Source organism: Epinephelus fuscoguttatus, linkage group LG22, assembly GCF_011397635.1.
Source record: "Epinephelus fuscoguttatus linkage group LG22, E.fuscoguttatus.final_Chr_v1".
Taxonomy (NCBI): domain Eukaryota; kingdom Metazoa; phylum Chordata; class Actinopteri; order Perciformes; family Serranidae; genus Epinephelus; species Epinephelus fuscoguttatus.
In genome coordinates, this window is record NC_064773.1 from 26,981,233 (window position 1) to 27,003,549 (window position 22,317).

General features: G+C 40.8%; 1 protein-coding gene across 2 annotated transcripts in view; it reads right to left on the reverse strand.

The window, feature by feature from the left end:
* ano2b (anoctamin 2b) overlaps nucleotides 1–22,317 on the reverse strand; it is a 109,631-nt gene that overhangs the window by 76,791 nt on the left and 10,523 nt on the right. For both annotated transcript variants that reach the window (XM_049566701.1, XM_049566700.1), the window contains exons 4-7: nucleotides 4,720–4,818; nucleotides 3,300–3,451; nucleotides 2,517–2,571; nucleotides 2,372–2,423 (exon numbers count right to left, since the gene is read on the reverse strand). In XM_049566701.1, the coding sequence (XP_049422658.1) occupies nucleotides 2,372–2,423; nucleotides 2,517–2,571; nucleotides 3,300–3,451; nucleotides 4,720–4,818 (358 nt within the window). The remainder of the gene's footprint in view (nucleotides 1–2,371; nucleotides 2,424–2,516; nucleotides 2,572–3,299; nucleotides 3,452–4,719; nucleotides 4,819–22,317) is intronic.

Here is a 22,317-nt window from a genome sequence, read left to right on the forward strand (position 1 = left end):
AACGCCAACCAGACATATGGTGGACACTGGAAATGAAAGGGGTGTCAGCTCGATGCTATATGGGACTGATGGGTCTCACACATGCATAAACAGCTGCTATTTGCATGTCATAAAAATCTACATACATATAAATGAAACACCTGCATTAGCATGAATGCAGACTTTGCTGAAAGTCTTGAGATCTAGAGTCATAAACAACTGACACCACTGCTGAAGTTAATCATCCCAGTGGACGTCTGCAGTTTAAAGTGTTAATAAGTGAAGCCACTTTCTAGGAACAGCCCCGTTTGAACAAAGTGTTGCTGCAGTACAAAGCGCAGACAGAACAAATTAGGGTTAAAAAGATGTTGTCCTCATCCAATTATGCAATTGTTGCACTCCTTGTTTGGGTCACCAGCTGCGCTTCACTTCACTTCACCTCCCCAGTGACCTCCCGGTGGACATATCACTATCACCTCCCAGCTCACCTGTAGTCTATCAAAGTCCAGACGTGTTTGAGAGTCACAACACCACCTTGAGCTGACAGCTGACTTCACCCTGCAATGTCTCAGCCAAACATGTTACACAAGTCGTCCACTGCACCTGGTTTTACTTTCTTATCTCACCCCTAAAAAGGGACAATACACCTTTTACTCAAGCTGCTGCTTATTACCATACCTGGTGCTGGGATTTTAATTCACCAGGCTACTGATTGGTTTTACAGCACAAACCCCCAGTTTCAAGTAGGACTGGGCAATGTATTGATATATATTGATATTGTTGTCTGAGACCAAAGCCAAGGTATGACAAGTAACAGGACGTCAAGGACATACCACGCTATTGAAAACAGCTCTCTTGCACATTCACAACATCCAATGTTTGCAGGTAATGCGCAACTTGCAGATCACAGTGAAAAACAGCTTTTATCGTATCTACCTTGGTGCTTATTTGAGCACAGCTGACAGAGAGTGGAGGTCTAATTATCATGGGTAATCGGTTTAAACTTTCCAGAAAATAAAGAAACACATTGTATTAAATGCTACTCTTAGTAGCAGCAACCAAGGGGTGTTCAAAACATAGCAAAACAAAAGACAAATGTGGACAAAATAGGCAATTAACTGTAGTTTCAAAGGCCCAACCACGCAGGTTGATTTCAGTCTTCAGTAACATGTTTGAATTCATTTGATGCAGGAAAAAAACACCTAAAATCACAGGTATCATTTGTACAGGCTGTTGAGCATTTATCTAAAGTAGCTGGGCAAAATACTTCCGTAACACACTGTTAACAATCATAGAGGAACAAATAAGTTACTCACTGACACTCAGATTTACTAACAGGCATATTATGGACCCGTTACGCATAAGTAATACATAGCGCAATCATAAACGCACACAGACAAGCAAACACTCAAAATGTGAAATATTAATAGGCTACGTCTATATTTGCCCAGAGGAGATTTGTTGAGCATTAATGATCTAATTTAAGGTGATACAAGTGATATTAGGATCTTATTTTAATTGATGCCTATGGACTAGATATCATTTTAGATTTTGGATACCATAACATTGTAAGTGTAGTCTTTTCTTGGTTTTAAAGGCTGCATTACAGTAAAAATATGTAATATTCTGCACCAGACTGCTCTTTTATTTGTCTTCACCCACTTAGTCATTATAGCCACATCGCTTATGGTTATTCATGAAAAATCTCATTGTGTAAATATTATTTAAGGCACCAAAAGTCAACCCTAAAATAAAGCAGAAAAATCAATATTGAGGCATTTCATCAAAAATATCTTGGTATTAGATTTTTTTCCATATCATCCAGTCCTGTTTTTGAAAGAGTACAACCTCATAATGACTGGCATTTTCAAAAGAACGTATGTATCACAGATCGGTATCACAACACATCCACTACAAAGGTTCATAAAGCATTTCTATAAAGGCAAACCAGGTTTCGCTCTAGTATTGTGATTCATGAACTCTTCATTGGACCTCTGCTCTTTATAGTGAGGAATCTCCAAAATTTGATGTTGCTGTTTTTAATCAATTACAGGCCAGCATACTTCAAGAGGATGAGATGGGTGGGCAGAGGAAGTTTCACATTGTCTTGCTGCAATTCCTGGCACTTGCCAACAGAGGTGGATAGACTCATCAATTGTTTAGTGCACCATCTTTGACTAGGACCAACATAACGGAAAAATCATTTACATTTGGCAGATGCTTATGCCTGCAGCAAGTATATTAGATCCAGAATTGGATCCACTTACTTCCATTCATCTAATCACTGACCAAGCCAAAGTGTACCAATCAATGTGAAGAATGCATGGTGCTAGAAAAGACTGCATATATTTATCAGACACACACAAACACATGAACTGTTTGGTATCCTCACCTATGGTTTGACAGGTCCGTACACACACCGTCCGTCTCAGGATCTCATATACCTAAGACAGATGCAAGAATATCAGACTGGAGATACAAGCTAATCGTGGACAAACATTAAGGAGAATCACACTTAAATCTGAATATATACTTACTATTCGGCCCCTTGTGGCGTTGTCAAAGAATGTGTCTTTAGATGTGATGTTGTACCTGAAAGAAACAGACCATGAATACAAATCTGTAGGTGTGCATTTTCTGTGTGTACATCTTTACATCCTTCTATCTATATAGTGTATAGCATGCAAACATACACAGCTTTTTTTAAATGAAATTTTTAGGTTAACTGGGATCCTATCAGTCAACTCAACCCATTAATTGATCAGAAGAAGACCAAAAACTAAAACATCTGCCAAGTAGATGACTGTGTCTGATGAAATACTGTATACTATACTATCAGAGCTTCTTAAATTTAAAGTATACTCTCTAAAACTCTAGGCTAACACTGTGCATTAATTTAAACCATGATTTAAAATAGAAAAAGAACACAAAAGAACAAGTTTTAGCCAAATATCATAAATAATCTCATTCTGTCAAGAGTTGTTATAGAATCTTATTTTCTTCAATAGCACGGGCTACCCACCATCCCCCAAGTAAGTCATAGGAATCAAGGTTAGCATGGCCACTTACACTCAGGTTTTAGAACTTCACAGTGTACTTCAAAGTGTTGGCACAGACTGCAGGAGCAAGTATGGGACCAAGAGAATCTACCAAAAACGTGCATTCCTTTATAGTGAGCCTTTGTAACTTTGTAGTCTTGCTTTAGAATCAGCTGACTTCTGTTTATCTCTGGTTTCTAGTATTAAAGGAGGGCATGGTACGGTGTGTGTGTGTGTGTGTGTGTGTGTGTGTGTGTGTGTGTGTGTGTGTGTGCCTCTCACAGGTGAAGTTTGTCTCTGGAGAAGCAGTGTGTGAGAAATTTGGTGCGATCATGGTCCTGGTGTGGTACTTTAGGCTGGAAAGGCTGGTTCATTTTCCTCCACATTGTAGTCATACTGGACCCAAAGCCACTTTCCTCTTTAAGTTCATAACTCTGATGAAACACATAACACAAAAAGAGTCAGCCAGTTACGCTTGTTGGACACTTGGGGCATAAGTGTCTTCCAGTCCTGAAGATGACAACATTAACACTGTTTGGTAAAAATGAAATATCAGTGTCTCTGTACGATTGTTGATTAAATTTGGCGAGAAAGACTAACACAGAAACACAATGGGTCCTTTGCACTGATGGCAATTCATGCTTCCTTACATCCTCTCACCTCCCCTGTCCCAGAAATTATTCCCCCTCCACATCATGGAGGATCTTTCAATCCCTTAAATGCACCTACGCGGCAGTCTTTTATCAAGTGGCATTATGTATAAATGCCCCACCTCCACATGTGGCACAGTAACTGATGTCACTTAAAGGCTAAGACACATCAAACAGACTTCAAGGAACAGGTAACGATGACGGCCCCCTGCTGCGTCGTCTGTGTCTCCTCCTGTGTCTCTGCCAAAAAGTTGCACATAAACACACCGCAAAGTCTACAGGCAACAGCCAACCAGCATGTACGATCTGCGTCTGCCTGAGAGCAAATAAGTCCACACCAGCAGATGGCAGTCGTCTGTAATCGCTATTCAAAAACGCAAAGCAGACAACCGTCTTGACGCTAGATAGCCAGTTAGCACATTAACAACATAATCCAGTATTGAAACAACAGAGGATATTTACCGTGTGCCAGTGAACAATATCACAAACCATCACAAACCATTTTTCTAAAGCGCTCAATGGCTAAGCAACAATAGTCTTACCTTACGTAACAAGTTTGTTTCAGTCTCACTCCCTCTCCACTTTAGCTCTTTGTTTACTTTCCTCACTTCTTTTCTTCTTGTGCACTGAGCTAAACTGCCAATCAGTGATTTCATTCACCAACAGGCTCTGTCATCTCTGTTGCCAATTCAGCATAGTGAATCAGCAAAAAAAGCCAATGTGCACCAACGAGGGGCAACAGCATTACACAGCACACCAACTAGGGGAACAGATGCTTACTGACAGCCCATCACTGACCGATAGCCGACTGTCGACTTGGTGTGTCAGGACCTAAAGACTGATGCTATGGAACCAAGGATTTCTCATTTGGCAGCTTCAGCTCCTCTATCGTGACGTCAATTCCTTGCGTCTCTCTATTACATCCTCACTGGCAGGAGCTAAGACACGAGGAAGAGACACGAGTAAGGGAAGCAAGGAGACATGATAGCATAATGAAAAGGACCCCCTGTCTGTGTCCACTGACTGCTGAGAAAACAGATCTGAGGTCTCACCGTCTTAGTGGGAACTTTAATCTTGAGAAACTCAGCCTCTCGACACAGTACCGGCCAGGGCGCATGGAGACGAGTGAAGCTGGGGCCGTGGGTCTTTAACTGAAAAACAAACAAGACTTCATGTTAAGATATGATATGATGTTAATGAATTGTATGGAGTCTGGAATCTTCAGGAACAGAAAAATAAACATGTCTTCCTAGATATTTGGTCAGATTCAGTGGATACAAGTTCAGTTCATCTTTCAGTTTGTTTCACTCATGTTAATGCACAACAATCAGATACACAGCAACACAAATCTATTACCTTTTTCTTTACATGATTTCCAGTTCATCCTCCATCATTACACACACTCTTTCAGTATAAACTGAATCTATAGACAGTGAAACTATTTCATCCTCTTTTCAACTAGCAAAAACCATAAACTTAGTTTTGTTCATATTTAAAGATAACTTACTTTTAATCAATACACCATTTAAATATGACCATTTCATTTCTAATGCTTCCTGATAAAACTTTGAAATATCTCCTGAGCAAAAAAAAAAAAAATTGTTTCATCTGCAAACAACACAGCCTGCAACTTAACATTTCACGTACGTCATTGAAATACAAAATAAAAAGTTTAGGCCCCGGAATCAAGCCTTGTGGGACTCCACAATCAATCTTCAATAATTCAGATGTATCACCAGCAAACTATTCATATTGTTGTGTGTTATCTAAATAGCTGCTTAACCAGTATACTCCTCTCACCCCATATGTATGTCATTTAAAATTTAAGATGGTATAATCCATAGTGTCAAATGCTTTCCTCAGATCAATAAATACCGCAATTGTGCATTTCTTCCTTTCTATCGCTATTGTAATTTCCTGTTATTTTCATTAATGTTAAAGCTGTAGATTGATTTGTCCGAAAGCTGTACAGACTCTCACTCAACAAATGATTTTTTTAAATGAATGCAATATGTATGTCCGCAGGCCACATCTGACCAACAACAGGGGCCATATGGTGGCCTGCCAACCATATTGTAATTCACAAAAAATAAATACATTTATAACTTGATTCACACTGGGGAGGATCCCTTATTACTTATATATTTATATTATTAATGTTTAATTATTAACTTATCCCTGGCCTCCTGTCATTATGCAAAAGTGGCCCCTAGGCAACGCAAGTTGAGTATCCCTGGTCTAGATGCTTGAGAGCTGCAAATGGGTCATATTGTTTCTATAAATTGATCCCAACAAGACACAAGGCACTCAGTCATCCAAAGTTTTCTTTTTTTTATACGGCAAACTTTTATGTTTTGGGAAATATATAACCAGATTGCTTGGCTGAAGCTACCTGCTGGCTTACCAGGCCATCTGTCAGTACTGCTTTGCAATCCAATATAGTTGACAGACCTCAGTGTGTGCAGCACACACTGACAGACCTCAGTGTGTGCTGCACTTGCCTCTCAACTGCTTTTGCCTCCAGACCTTTAAAACTGGCCTCTGGAGCTGCAACATTTCAGATTACACAATATTCCACACTCTATGTAAGACTTCACATCTGAACCAGTCACAACCAATCCCTGCCTTAAACCTGACCCTCTGAAACACTTTGGCTGACCAGTTTGGCCAGCAGCATTACTGGTATCTATAAAAGATGGATGTAGGCTCTGTTCCTTAAGCAAAGCCTGGAGCTGTTTTCCTCGCCGGTTTGTTGTTGCAGCCTGTTCCTGACACATTGCATGCTTTTCATGCTCCTATCATCATCCCCACCTAACACATATAATGTATTTACTGTATGTCAAATAAAATCCTGACTCATCTAGCGTGTTCTGCAAATGAATCATGGTCCAGTGCCCACACAGTAATTATTATTTAGCATTAAGATGCATTAGGAAATTTTGATAATTAGCAGCTCCAAATAGCATCAAAGGGTAGGTGATTGAATTATGAACATTAATGCATTAACAAACCCACTTCTGCCTCTTTGCAGTTAACTAAGGAGAACAGAAATAAATAAACAAAGCGCTAATTGTGAGCAGCAGTGAAAACAGTTCCTCCAAAATCATAGTGGAGCTGGTGGTGGTGTGAGCGAGAGAGTAACCAGAAATGAAAGCGAGCCAGCAGGGGATGACAGCCAGGTAACCTTACCCTCCTCAGACCCCCATCAGCTTCTGCGAGAGGGGGGGAGAGGGGTGAAAAGAGAAAGGTGGCATGGCAAATGATGGAAACCTGAAACGATTCCCTTTCTCCTCTCTCGACTCCTACTCTCCTGAGATCTTTCACTCCCCCTCACACCCCCCCCCCCCTCCTCACATATATTACTGTACCTTCTGCTACCCGCTAGACACAGTTTCACTGACTGACTGACTGACTGGCTGACTCACTGACTGTCACTCTTCCTCCTCTTATATTTCATTATCTTCTCCCTCACTCACATCCACACTGTCCTTTGTCCAACTTGGGGACACAGAGGAGCAAAAAGCCGCCTGACCTGTTCATACATGTGGATATTCATGAGACATGTTTGCAGCTAACCTCAATGTTTGTTTTAACATTTTTAACTTGGACTAAAAGTCTACAGTGTAGAACTTTAAAATCAACTGAAGAAGCCCAATGATGCATGAAGGTAGTAACCGGATAACGACACTGAACTGCTATGGTTTCACCTCCTTTATTTAGTCTGATATTGCGTTCATGTCAGCTGTTATTTTTGTCCTAACTAATTAGTGTTAGCGCAGAACCAGCAAGAGTGAGTTATTTGTCCCAAGGATGTCGTTTCAAGTCAACAGGGAAGATTCTTGCATTAACTAGCATCACCCCAGACATTTTGATGAAGATGTGAGCAGCGATTGGGGTTGACCAACATATTTATTACATTAGAGATACATGAAGTTATTTAAAGACAAACTAAATGTATGTTTCAACTCAAGGATAACTGCACCCAGTCTAATAATACTGTGAATACTGCCAGCAGTCGGTAACAGCCTTGTGCTGCCATGATGTAGCGTAGCACTTTAGTACCATGACTGTGGTCACAAATAGAACAGACCACACCCAGCTGTGTTTTTGAGTGTGGTCAGAGGTTCAAGGCAGTTACACCTTTCAATCCATGGAGTCAAGTGCATCTATGTTTTTCCTCCCTCCAAAATCTATTGAGTTAGCAAGGATTCGGACCAAAAACAGCCTTGAGTTAAAACAACACAACTGTCAGGGCGTGTCAAAGGTCAAGTTAAAGGCACCAGTGAGACAATAAAATAAGATTCAGGAAGTCCAGTTGGAGTGAAAAATTAATACTTTATCGGTCGCCAAGACGGTGCAAAATAATCTCTAACACTGACAGACAGGATTTTGCAACTTTTGGAAGTTATTTTATTTGTCATCAGGACAATTACAAGGTAAACAGTAGAAATGCAGTGCGCATATAACGGCTTGACTATATGGAGAAAATTAAATATAGCAATATTTTCAACAATATCAATATTGCAACAATATTGTAGTGTCAACTATTGGTGCTTCCAAAGTAATAATAACTTGAAGATTTCTCGACTTAATGACATTTATGCTCATGGCTGTAAGTGCAATAAACCCTTGGCCAATAAAAAGCCAATATTTTATTGAACTTTTGAAACCTAGAACAACATCAGTTTTCTTGTGCTGCTTTCAGAAAGGAATCAAGCTCAGGTTTCAAAGGGTTAATACACGTGTTCAACAAACTTAAACACGTGGAAAGCAATGTTTTTATCTGCTGTATCCATAGTAACTCATCCACCGCCACTACTGTCATGTTTTACACAAACTCAACGCGCTAGCTCAGCTAAAAGCAAATTGTTAAAAATAAGCGAAAACAAAAGCTGTCTGCGTGTAGTCTGATTATCTTAGTCTTACAATTACAATTTATCAGCAGTGTCTGCAGGCAGTGAATCACCTCAGCAGCAAAGGGAAGTGAAGGGAGGACAGGAGGAGGAATGACTGATTCGGACTGATGTCTGTGTTCTTCACTCTGTCTAAACTTCACTCGCTATTTGTTATGTCAGGAATATCATTCATTTTATTGGCAATTTAGATTTATTTCCAGTGAGATACTGAGTTTGTGTAATGACTTTGCTGTTATAAACATTACTGTTGCTGCTCTAGAAACAATATTTAGTTATATTTAAAAATTAAATAATTCTGTTATTATTTAGTAGGGGTAAAAAAAAATTACAATAGCAATGAAGAACCGAGCCAGTATGGAGTACCAAGAAGAGTAGTATTGATAAAACCCTAACAATAGTCATCCCTAATCACCAGTAATGTGGATATGATGACTGAGTGGGTAAAGGCAGATAACAGAGAAGCTAAAACAGTCCATTAAGTTCAGAAAATGACCGTTAAACTTCAATTAATAGCCCAGGCTATTATTCGCTTAAATCACTGAACTCAGTGGGCCTATATCTGGGACAGGCCTTTAATTCCTTTCACACAAAACGGTTGCTCAGCAAACATCAGGAAATACAGTCTAACTATTTAAACCAGTATGGCTATTATAAGTTTCAGGTAATATATCAATTATGAATCAGTCATTTGATCATCGACAGACAGCACATCAGAGAGTGTTATGGCACTCTTAGCTGCTTGGCAACCAGATCAGGTGTCTAATTAAAGACAGGCATTTATCTGTCAAAATGTGCAGCCACACTGGGCCAGTAAAAAGGACTGGGCGTTTAATTGGGACTATGCTTTTAATTAAGTTTTACAGTACATCATGATATTGTATGACAGCCTTTAAAACCCCCCAAAAAGACAACACTTACAGTATTACAATATCCAAAATCTGAGACAATAGCTATTCTCTTATCACCATGTCGATATCATATTAATATACTGCCCTGCCCTAGTTCACATTACAAAGTTTTTACCAGTAAGATCTGACCTGGTGACTCTAGAAGTAAATTTGCAGAGTAGGAAACTGATAGCTGACTTCAGGAGCTTATTGCGCTGTCACAAAAATTTAAAAATCAGCACTGATTCATTGACATTATGTTCAAATGCTACAGCAACTTCATCCTTTTACTTCCACATCTACACCTCGCTCTCCTCCCTCACATACTTGTACCCACCTCCTACCAGCATCCATTATTTTCTACCCACTTGCTCACATTAATTTCTCAGATCTCTCGCCCCCTTTTCCTTCCTCCTCCTTCCCCTCCTCGCCCTCCCCTCCCTCTTCCCTTATCGCTCCATCAAAAAGCAGGGGATATAAATACCTTTCAGCCTGGAGAAGGTTAATTAGTAGAGGGATTTCCAATTAGCTCTTTATCTCTGTAGGGGGGGTAACTAGGACGCAGCCAGGGGCGTTTTTGGATGGGAGGAGGGGGTGTGCATGGAATATGAGAAGGTGATCGGTTGGGTGATGTGATGGCTGGGAAGAGAGTGAAGTAGTGAGGAGTCAAGAGGAGTGTGAATGGTGCGAACGAGAGAAAGATAAAGACAGTGACAAAGGGTGATGGATCACACAGAGAAAGACTAATTAAGACAAAGAGAGAGCCACAAAGCAACACAAAGAGAAACACTACGTGGCAGGTGGTTCTAAGTAGAAGTCATTGAATTGGGTTAAAGGCTGTGGGGGCGCTGACATTACAGGAGCTCCTAAAGACCTACAGGTGGTCGGATGTATGGATTAACCTGGATATACTGACTGCTGATGCATTCTGCAACTACAGGCTACAATTAAACATACATCTGAACTGATCATTTGTGTTGACTCACAACATGATGCAAAGCATTTCTTTTTGGTAGATTAATACCAATAACAATAGCAATAGCAAGCCACAGGTTTCTGCTGCTGAGCTATAACATAAGTTGCAGAACACACTGAAAAGAAATGATTACATGACTCTTTTAGTCGACTTCAGAGTACCAAAAGGTAGACTGGGATCATCCCTAATATATGGAGTTTGAAGTTGCCACAGTAACAGTCAGGGTGTCCATTATCTTGAGTTTTTATGATCCTGTTGCTGTACTCAGACTTTTAAAAAGCAGCCTCAAAACTCAGTTTTCTGTCACCTTTCAACACTGTCTACTGCCTTTCAGAAGCTGAACAGTTAGTTGTTAATGGGTAAAATGTCTTACTTTATCTTATAACTGGAGCAATAGGGCACTCCTCTCCTTGCAAAGTCCAAGTATATGTAGGTATTGGAAAAAGTGTCAGCCTGAAAACAGACTCACAACTTTTCATAGGCAGTAAGTGGCTTCGCCCCAAGTTCATCCTGGGATAGACTTTAGCCACCTCTACGTATGGATGTATAGATTAGTGCAGAGATATTTATTAGAGGCCAGCCCAGAAATTAAACTTGTTGGGGGGAGACCAATTTTGAAAGTCTGGGCAGAAAACAATGTTTAAAAAAACAATTTGGCTGACAGTCGATAACCAATAGTGATATCAATGTTTAATTTGTTTTTGTTGTTATTTATTTCCCCTTTTGTGCTTAGACACTTTAAAAAATAACTTAAAAGTAATAAAGCCCTTTTTTAAGCCACCTTTGAGTGAACACAAATTCAAATTTAGGCTACAAGTTTATGAAACAACCTTCAATATAACCAGGCACGGCGCTACACCGGGGCTAGGGGGCACTATAGCCCCGTCAAAAATCTGTGTAGCCCCAGTTAAGCCCCTCAAGCATTTTATTTTATATTTTATAATATATATTTTTAAGTTAAAAAACATTAGAAAGTTCACAAGTAGCCATTCTGTTCCAGTGCAATCCCCACTTGCATGTTTGTGCTGCGCCTGTACCCCACTGATTGGTGTAGGCTACCATAACCTGTGTGTGAGAGGGGAGGGGCGGGGGGAGTCTTTTGTTTATACTCGCACATTAGGCTAAGGCTAGCTAGCCTGCAGTCCCTTGCAATGGATCGTTTTGTGTTTAAGAAAAAAAGAGTGCAGGTAAAAAATGAAGACCAAGACCCAGTCTCCCAGAGAGACAAAGAAGAAGAGGGAGTTTGGGAAAATGAATCTGAGAGAGGAAATCGTGAGCCAGCACCTGAAGGAGCTCCAGAGCAGTCCATCGCTGCTAGCTGCTCTACAGCCCCCGTTAGCTGCACTGCTGACACAGACACCGCTCCCTCTGATTTAAGCCAGTCACCTGTTGATGAACCAAGGCGGCCTCTTCTTCGGCGTTATCCAGCCACGAAAGTTGGACAGCAGGATCGCTACTTCAATCGTAGATGGTATGAGGATTACAAATGGCTGGAATATTCTATTTCTAAGGACCGTGTTTTTTGCTTTGCATGCCGCCACTTTCAACGTCCAGGAAACCATGGAGAGAAGGCAGCATTTACCCACGATGGCTACCAGAACTGGAAGAAGGCGACAAGTTCATTCAAGACACACAATGCTAGTGTGGAGCATAAATATGCTATGGCAGCATGGAATGAGTGGACTATTCAGAAAGAGTCTGGCTCAACAATATGTAATGCTCTGAGTCATGGACATGCAAAAGTAGTCCAAGAGAACAGAGAGTATATGTGAGCAGTTGTGGAGTCATTGCGTTTCACTGCATACCAGGGACTTTCACAGAGAGGAGACATAGAGAATGACACGGCTGTCAACCAGGGAAACTTCCTTGAACTTTTACAGATTATAGGCAAATTTGACAAAACAGTTGCACAGAAAATATCAGATAATCCAAGAAATGCGAAGTACACGCATCATGATATACAGAATGAAATACTGGACATTATGGCAAATATGATTAGGGATCAGATAAGTGGTGAAATACAAGATGCTGAAATATTTGCTTTGATGGTAGATGAAAGTAAGGACCTGAATAAAATGGAACAAGTGTTTCTGGTGGTGAGCTACGTGAAAAATGATAAAGTTGTGGAAGAATTTCTCCATTTAACGCCAGCTGACAGTTTAGATGCAGAGTCACTTTTTGCTACGATCAAAGACACTCTCAGTAAATGTAACATTGATCACACTGCCTGTATTGCTCAGTGTTATGACGGCGCTGCAGTAATGTCCGGTGTTCACAACGGGGTCCAAGAGAAATTCAGAGAAGAGGTCCCTCAGGCAATCTACATTCATTGCCATGCACACCACCTGAATCTTGTTTTGGTGGACTATGTCAGGAATGTGAAGCCAGCGGGGGATTTCTTTTGTTATCGTGCAAGACATGTACAAGTTTTTCTCAGGCTCATTTGTCCATGTCCATTTCATTAAGAAGCAAGGGAACTTGAGCCCTCTCAGCAGCCCATTGAACTTAAGAAACTGTCTGATATGCGCTGGTCCTGCCAGTACTACTCGCTGTGGGCAGTGCAAAAAACCCTGCCTGCCATCATTGCAACCTTAAATGACATTAAGGCGCAACCAAATCCACGCAGATCCACTGATGCACGGTCATTAATCTCACTCATTGATGCTGAATTCATCCTCCATCTTATCCTGTTTGAGGATCTTTTTCGTACAGCAAAGTTCACGTCTGACAGTTTACAGTCCCCGGTCTTTTGCTGGAGAATGCCACCGACCTCGCGCACTCGGTCATCACGGGCCTAAAAGAAAAGCGCACAGAGGACTCTTGGAGAGCCATATGGAGCAAGGCAGAGGCCCTGTGCGCAAAGGTCGGTGTCGCAAAACCACCGCAGCTCCCACAGGAGAAGAGACAATCCCAACAGCCTCGCCATCTGCAGGACTATGTAGTTGAAGCTCCAGTTCAAACAGAACATCCATCCATGTCCTCTCCGGATAGACTCCGAACATCCTCATTCTACCCTGTCATTGACCGACTAGTGAATGAAATGACACAACGATTTTCAACAGAAGCAGGTGCAGTTCTCATGGGCACGTCAGCCCTCAACCCCAAAAATGCCACATTCCTTGAAAAGGAGAGCCTTGAGCCCATGGCGCAGTTGTATGGGATCAAAAAGGACAACCTGCTGGCCGAGGTGCACCAAATGCGCCGGCTCTTGGAAAGAAAAAAAGAACAAGGTGAAACAGTCAGCAGCACACTGGAATTTCTGTCATGCTTAAACCTTACAAAGACTCCTTTGAGGACATCTCGACTCAGCAACCTTTCCTGCCTGTCCATACACGCAGAAAGAACCAAGGCCCTGGATGTCCAGAAGATTTTAGACTCATTTGCACTTAACCACAACAACAGATGCATCGTCCTCCTTTAAAACAACTAAAGTGAGTTTTTTCCTGACTTTGCGATCATAGACTGGTTGTGATACATTTGATGTGATGTGATGTGACATTTAATGCGTTACACTGTAACGAATGCACAGCAGGATGTGACATGTATTTTTGTTTGCAGTAGAAGAAATATAATCACCAACATTGTGATGAGCCAATTCATTTTACGCTCTTTAAGTGTGTGCCCAGTTAACAGGCACAGGGTGTTTGCACTTCTCGTTGTGGTTTTGTAATTCCATTTTTGACCTTATGATGTTGTGATCCAAATCATTAGTGTGTGCAGTTTACAGCCTATGTTATTAGTTATGATGTTGCGATCCGAATCATTAGACACAAGCTGTTTGCACCTCTCGTTGCGGCTGCACTTTGTAGCCTATGTTATTAATTTCACTATTAATTTAATTTCTTAAGTTATGATGTTGTGATCCGAAACAATATTGCCAATGCATAGTTGTTTGTTTTCATTAATTATGCATATGGAATAAATACACTTGCTGTCGCATTTTGGATGTATTGTCTGGTTATTGGCAGGCGCATGGGCGCTGTCCGGTGCTGAATCTGTCACCTTTGCACGTGAAACATTTTTGCCATTGCCTTGTGGTCACTTGTATTAGGCTTAACTATTTTGTTGAATATTCTCTGGCCAAATTTAGTTAAAACTACTTTTATATCGAACATGCTTGTGCTGTGCATCATAGCTGCTTTTATTAGAAAAAACAAGAACCTCCTTATAAAGTAATTGAAGTCATGAAAATCAATTATTTTCTTAGCACCCCCACGTATCAGTCAAGCTCCCCCTTAGCACCGGGAGAGAAAAAATCCTGGCACCGTGCCTGAATATAACCTTTCACACGAAAAGTATCTTTTAAAAAATAACTGCTTGAAAACCCTTTTTACTATATATCATTATTCCCTCTTTAATGTCTATTTTATATTGCTGTGAAAACATCAAATTTCTCCTTCAAACAGCTGTATTTATTCAAGTTTGTTGCCAAAAAACTACATTTTACAAGATTATATTGAACACATCATGAGGACGTTAGAATTTACCTTCGCCCAATATTCATTTTTACTGAATACAGCTGAACACATTTTAAGTTAATTCAATGCAAACTCGTGAGCTGTTAGTTGTAGCCACCTAGCGCTATAAGCTAACGTTAACTAGCGCTCCTCCTGCTCATTTTAACCAAGATTTGTTATTCAAATCTAGCATTATCAGGAATCAACAGGATGCGTCCTCTGATGCCACAATACTAAGTTCACTGCATCCTTTTGTCCCAAAGGTGTCCTGCGGAAGATCTCCGTTCATCCCAAACACGTTTTCTAGTGTCCCGTATTGCTTCTACTAGCCATCTTGTCACACAACAATAACATCACAGAGCCCATTTAGCAAACAGTCATTGTATTCTTCTCTCTCATTAATTTACGTTCGTGGCCATTAGTCTCAAGCCCTGCTTTTTAGCCTGTGCAAAACTGATGTGACACAACAGAAAGACATCGGCTACTGCCGTCAGTGGATGTCATCTTATTTGCCAACAGGCTAATGGCAGTCAACATGGCAAATATCGCCCCAAACTGATGTTCAGCCAATAAATAAGTGCATCCCTAAAAATTGCCCTGGTTCTCTTGTCGGGAAGCCTGCGGGATTTTTCCATTGGATTTCGGACTAGTGCAGAAAATAAGCTAACATAATGTTCACAAATGAATACCACTTTTATGATTTTTGAAGCGGAAATGCAATCACCAGAAGTAAAAAGCTAACATTAAGCTATAAACAAACTATACCCTGGTCGCTGACTTCAACGTAGCCACTACAACGAGGCTGTAAAGCCGTGTTCCGTGTGATGATGTTCTGTAGTCTCATTTAAGCCACTTGTTCACAGACGCTTAAAAGCTTGAAAATTCATGAGTGGGGGATTTACTGACATATTTTATGTCGTAGAACAAAACATGGAGGGTACTTACATTTGGTGAACCACAGACATTATTTCAGGCATCTAACAAAAACCCAAATGAAAAAAACCCACTCTGACTCTGAGACGAAGGAACCAATAGTGCTTAAATGCTAACTCACTTCCAGGTTTTAGGACTCTAATAAGGGTGCTTTGATTATGCTAACGTGTCTCTTTGCTTCCCCACACTTCTTGCATCTTAGCTCCACCCAGCGAGAATTTGAGAGACAGATGTGAGAAAGAGACAACTGGGATACACCTGTGTTTCCTCGGTCTAAGCTCCTCAAGATGCCTCCCTACTCCTCATGTCCTTGACATGCATTTAAGGGATTGGAAGGTCCTCTATGGTGGCAGAGGAGGAATAATATCCGGGTTACGGAAGGAGAGAGGACTGGAGGAAGCATAAGTTAGCATAATGAAAAGCACCCATAAAAAGAGACATCTATAAAACCATTGACAAGACACCTCTGAATGTAAACAGGGCCAATTAATACTGTTTGTATTGTGCATTTTTAATCCATTGGGGGTTTATATTTGTAATACATTGAGCCTAAGCTGCTTTAATATGCTTACTGTAAGTCTGTGGGTTCATATCAAATAATCTTCACAGCATCAGAACTGTTGCAGTAATTACCTGAAATGTTTTTCCCTCCTAAAGAAAAACGTGCTCACTTAGTAATCATTAGTATTGTCATTCTGATACGTTTTGTGATTATCAGCATTTCTACACGATACAGCGGAGCAGCAGGATTTGAGCAGACAGGTGCACTACAGACGAGTGTGCTCCTCCCTGGCCGCCTGTCAAACAATTTGTTGGGAGAGAATCATTCTCTACCTGAGGGAAGTCTTACCAAACAGTTAATCCTGCTCATTCTGTTTCCCAAGCCCCCACAGACTGAACTCTTCAAAAGTCCCAGCTCCACTCCTTGAATTAACATCTTGCTCTGATTTAATTAAAAGCGTTCTGAAGGAGGCTGTCCCTTAGAGATCGAAGGTCAACTCAATAATCCTCAGACACAGTCAACAAGTTTGACATTTACACGCACTCTTCTTTTTTCCCAGCATCCAATTAATCTGAAGTCAAACAGGTTGGACACAAACAGGAGAGTTTAGTTTGGTACAGAAATACTTTGGCTTTGTCTTTCATCTAATGCCAACAATTAAATACCTTAAACATATTTAAGATATTAAACACGTTATGATTCAGTCTACTTTTTAAAAAATACCTTAAATTATCTAATTATGCAGTAAATCACATGATGAACTTAATATCCATGTAAATATTACACTGCTGTATTGTGATGCTTAACATTGACTTTAGAAAAAAAAATCAAGCCTTGGGAAGTGTCAATTTACAGGGATTATTTTGGATTATTTCTGAGTCATGAAGTGCCTCAAACTGTCTGAATAATCAGTTATTTATTACTGCCACATTGGCCAATGTGTATTTGCAATATAACACTGTCATGATCTTTGTTGACCTGGTTGTCAATAACAGCTCGAATCACTGTGGTGTTTTGCTGAATGGTTGGTTTATTCGGTGCCACATTCTCAACCTCCTGTGACAAACAAAGCCAAACTGAGGAGTCCTTTTCCATTCCATCCATCCATCCATCCATCCATCCATTTTCTTCCGTTTATCCTGGGCCAGGTCGCAGGGTCAGCAGGCCGAGCAAAGCACCCAAGACGTCCCTCTCCCAAGCAGCGCTTTCCAGCTCCTCCTGGGGGACCCCAAGGTGTTCCCAGGCCAGTTGAGATATGTGATCCCTCCAGCATGTTCTGGGTCTGCCCCGGGGCCTCCTACCAGTGGGACGTGCCCGAAACACCTCCAGCGGGAGGCACCCAGGACGCAGCCTGATGAGATGCCCGAATCACCTCAGCTGACCCCTTTTGACACAAAGGAGCAGTGGCTGTACTCCCTCCGGATGTCTGAGCTCCTCACCCTATCTCTGAGGCTGAGCTGAGCCCAAACTCATTTAAAAATGCTAAAGAGCAGATGTGGAGGAAAGTAAAATTGGAGGTTTGTCATCCAATACCAGGCCCACAAACTGTGTTAGCCATTTTCTCAGATGACCCATAATTCCCCAAAAGGTAAAACAATGTCCATTAAAGCCTTTTAGCACACATTTAATTAGCCTGACATCAAAGAACCAAATCACAAATGTGAATTAGTCTGGAACCTTTCAGTTCATTTTTCGATTTCGAAGGAGTGTCATCAACAGCTGCAGACCAAAATACCTCTGATAGCAATTAGATAGACCTTCAACCAATCAGAGCAGCAAAACATGTGACATATCGCTGAGCAACAGACCAATGTGAACAGACGACAGCTTGCAGAGATGAGCTGTGATGGCATAGCATCAATGTGTCTGAACAAGTGTTGCCATTTCGCCATCAGAATTTGAAAATAGTACTTCATCAGAAACTTCCACGACAACTGTGGCTATCTTGGCTGTGTCCCAAGCGCTCGGGTGCACAAGCAAAAAAAGGCTTTACCATGTATATAGCGTACTGCGCGAAGGTTTCCACAAGGTGCCCACCACCGTTTGAAACGTGACCTATGTTAGATAACAGTTGTGATCACCTGACGCATCTGAGGCCTGCTGGAAATCTGTCTGAACAGGAGGGGGACCAGACACATCTGCCAGAGCAAATAAAACATGAGCTTAATGCCCTTATAAACCAACAGGTCAGAGGTTAATGCTCGGCCTCTGTGATGTAAGTTCATTAGTTCAAATTACAAAATATGTTTCCGCTGCATCATCCTGGTGCAGATTCATTTCCTTTTGATGCTGATTCATGACCCTCGTGGATTATCATCAAAGTTAAAAAGCTTTTATTTACGACATTATTTCATTATCCGCACATGGACATTGGTGAGAAAATGCATTTCCATTTTCTGATTGTATCTATATGAGTGATTAAGTGAGCGGCAAACCTGCAGTTATTATCAGACAATGTTCCCTCTCTCTGCCAGAACCTCCTACAACCACATCTAGCTGATGGAAGGAGTGTAATTATGTTTGTCAGTCATTTTGTAAGAGTACCCCTCACTACATTCAAATGAGGGATATTGGAAAGCAGGTCTTCCTCTTTATATTGGCTGCTCTCGGCAGCAGATTCGATCTACCCCTCAATCCACGAGATGAGATAAGGAGCTATCAGTCAGTCAGCTAATCTCATCCTGGCTTAGGCTCCGTGGCCACACTGTCAGCAATCTGATTAATACTAGCCTGCAGACCACACACACTGCCAACTGGCTACGAGCCAGCACACACACATGTCCGCGCAGTCACATGTGTTTAGCGGAATAGGTATTACACACTCACATAGAAAACCCTAATTCTGTCTATTGGTATGACACTGTAAAAGTCAGACTACACTGCATATGTGCAGATAACTCTGCCCTGAACAGTGTGAGCCTATTAGCACATTGTATAACTGTTCCTGTTTCTAATACTCAGTATTAAGGATGTAACAATTCACAAAATTGCAAGCCCATTCCTTGCAGCTTCCAACAGCTGATGTGAGAGACACTTCATTATCCCAAATGATTCCTCTTAGTGATGGAGCCAAAGAGCAGCAGCAGTTCATTTGGTAACAAGTGGAACTTTAACAATAACTACGTTTGTACAACTCTGTGGCAGTGAGCCTGCAGCCCCACTGCAAGAACACAGAGCACACAAACTGTGCGTTCTGCCAAGCACCTACTACACACACACACACACACACACACACACACACACACACCAAAAGAAGGACTGAACTACACACTCTCGCACACAAGTACTGGTTGCTGCATAACATACAATCAGAGCGAAGCGATTTGTACATGTCAAAACAAAATTACCCGTTTCAGGCTAAATTGGTAAATCGATACAAAGAGGTCAGCGCAGCAGCTGTGTTGGCTACAGCGACTAGAATTTAAGTCTGCCAGCTCACATGAAACCGTCACAGCCTCATGTGGAGTCCAACACCAAAAATAAACAGAATCCTAGTCATATATAAAGATGGTAGAGACAAAATAGCAAACACCGCATGGGAAAGAAGTTTAGATCGGACGCAGCATCTCCCGTGATCATACAGGCGTGGGCAGCCGTAAGGTCAACAGGAGCCCTGCCAAGTCAAAGATATTCTTTTTTTTTCTTTTTTTAACCATTAATTTGAAAATGAATGATTTGCATTTGTAGGGGAGAGTTTTTACTGTGTTTTACTGTCATTTACAGTTGATTCCTCTCCTCTCTGTGTTTCACTCAGGGTGGGGCTTCACTTGACGTCAGCTCATTAAGTTGTGTACAATAATGCAAGTGCCACAGGCCTGAGCTAAAAATGGTGTCTAAAACGAAATTATTCTTCTGTCTATGAACCTTGACAGTTATTATTGAGCCACATCTTAATTGTTCTTGCTGTTAATCTATGTTTCATGTGTTAGTTGAGCCAATTTAATCGATAATAATATCACAATGAAAGTTGTGATGTACTCCCCTAGTAATTGATTGGGTCAGCATATCCCACCACCTCCACCCCCACCCCCACCACTTACAAGAAGGTAACGAAATCACATTTAGAAAAGTGCAGTAAAGGTAAGTTATATTCTGTAAACCAGTGGTTCTCAAATGGTGTGCCGCCAATCCAGGTGTGCTGTGGGACTTTGTGATAACCACACATTATTGCAATATTCAACTGGGCCTATACAAAAAGTTAGGAATGAATTTTTAATGGACTCTATCAGTATGTTGTGCGCACCCATTTCCTCACAAAGAAGCAAAAAATTGTAATGGAATGGAATAGAATGGAATGGAACTGAACTGAACTGAACTGAATTGAATTGAATTGAATTGAATTGAATTGAATTTTAATGTTTCTAAAAAACCTTCACTGGGAACCTATTTGTCACCGTTTGCACATGGGAATTCTAAGTGTGTGACGCATCAAAAGCCCTGATTGGCAGCCAGTGTGAGGGATGATAACATTTAAAAGGAGAAAGCCGTCAGTGGGAGCAAATTACAACAAAGCACCAGTGAATACGACCTACAACTGAAAGAAAAGAGGAAAAAAAAACCTATCAGTAGACAGTACCACAAAAGCTACTTGTCTTATTTGTTCTTATTTTTATTGTATTACGTCGTGATAAGAGTGAAAAAACACGTTATAGAAGCAAAAAGGGTACAAAAAGTTCAAAAACCACTGCTATAAACTATCATTTAGCAGTGTAGGTCACATGAGGTCAGAGAGTTAACACTATGTATATGAATTTTCAAAAGAACATGAACGGAGCTCAGAACAGAGGACAGAGTGTGATACATCTTAGGAAAAGATACAATTAATAGTTCAGTTCGAATACTCTGCATTTCACAACTTTGGTCTGATCAAATCAAGTGGAACAATCCCCAGTTGTTTCCATATGATCAATACAGATCCACAATACTGGCTATAGGTCTGGGTGAAATGCCAGTATATACTGTGTGACATATGACAGTAGAAATGTGCCCAGCAGAAAGGTTTGGCAAAACCGTTTCTACCATGAGACCAATTCGAGGCAGGGTATGTAGCAAATCAGGACTGGATTCTTGCATGATCTCATGAACCCTGCCACCTTGCAGGGTAACGTGATTTGGGCAGACATAAAGGAGAGTGAAGTTGCAAATAATAATACCTGGAAGTGTTGTCCCATGGGAAGCAGGGTTTTTTTTGTTGTGGTTTGTATGAAAGTTCCAAATAAAAAAAAATATAGTACAGCATGTACTGTATTGAGATACACAACCATTACCATGATATAAAGTGACATATACCATGATAGAAGAATTCGGCCATATCATCTACCCCTACTATTTACAGTAAACATTGTTGGCTGAAGGTTTCCTTTGTCCTCACAAGTGCTTCTGGATGACTGAACAAGGCCGAGTGACTCAGACTTGATTTTTTTCTCCATTGCTCAGTTTGCTCAGGTTTGGTGCACCAACTTGTGCATTTGTGTGTGTTGCCCTGGATACAAGCTGTTTCTGACACAGGGCAGTCTGCAATTCTTAAAATACCTCTTTGTGGAAAATTTTCTATCAAGGCTTCACCTTAATTATTCTGTGGTCAGTTTATTAGGAAGGGTTGGTGTTCTTGAAAAGAAAAGTCCTGTTATGTCCGTCTATCTTTTGATAGGCTTAAACTTGCAAGTAAAATGCAGTTGGTCCATGTTTGACATTCTGCCACCTCAATATGATATCTATAATTTAACCTTTTGTGATATTTGCCTCCATAAATGTCATTTATTTAAGGTTAACCCACTGCCAAAGGAACACATGGGGTCTAAACCGGAGCCTCTGTGTGAAGTTAAAAACAATGGTGAAAGGGCTCAATACTTCATGTCAGTACAAGAGCTGAAATAAATTATTCTAGAATAAAAAATAAAGGATTTGTGGGGTAAAAAGGAAGGCCATTGTGTTTATGTCCTTTTCTGTAAGATGTTTCAACCTTGTGCTCACCATATG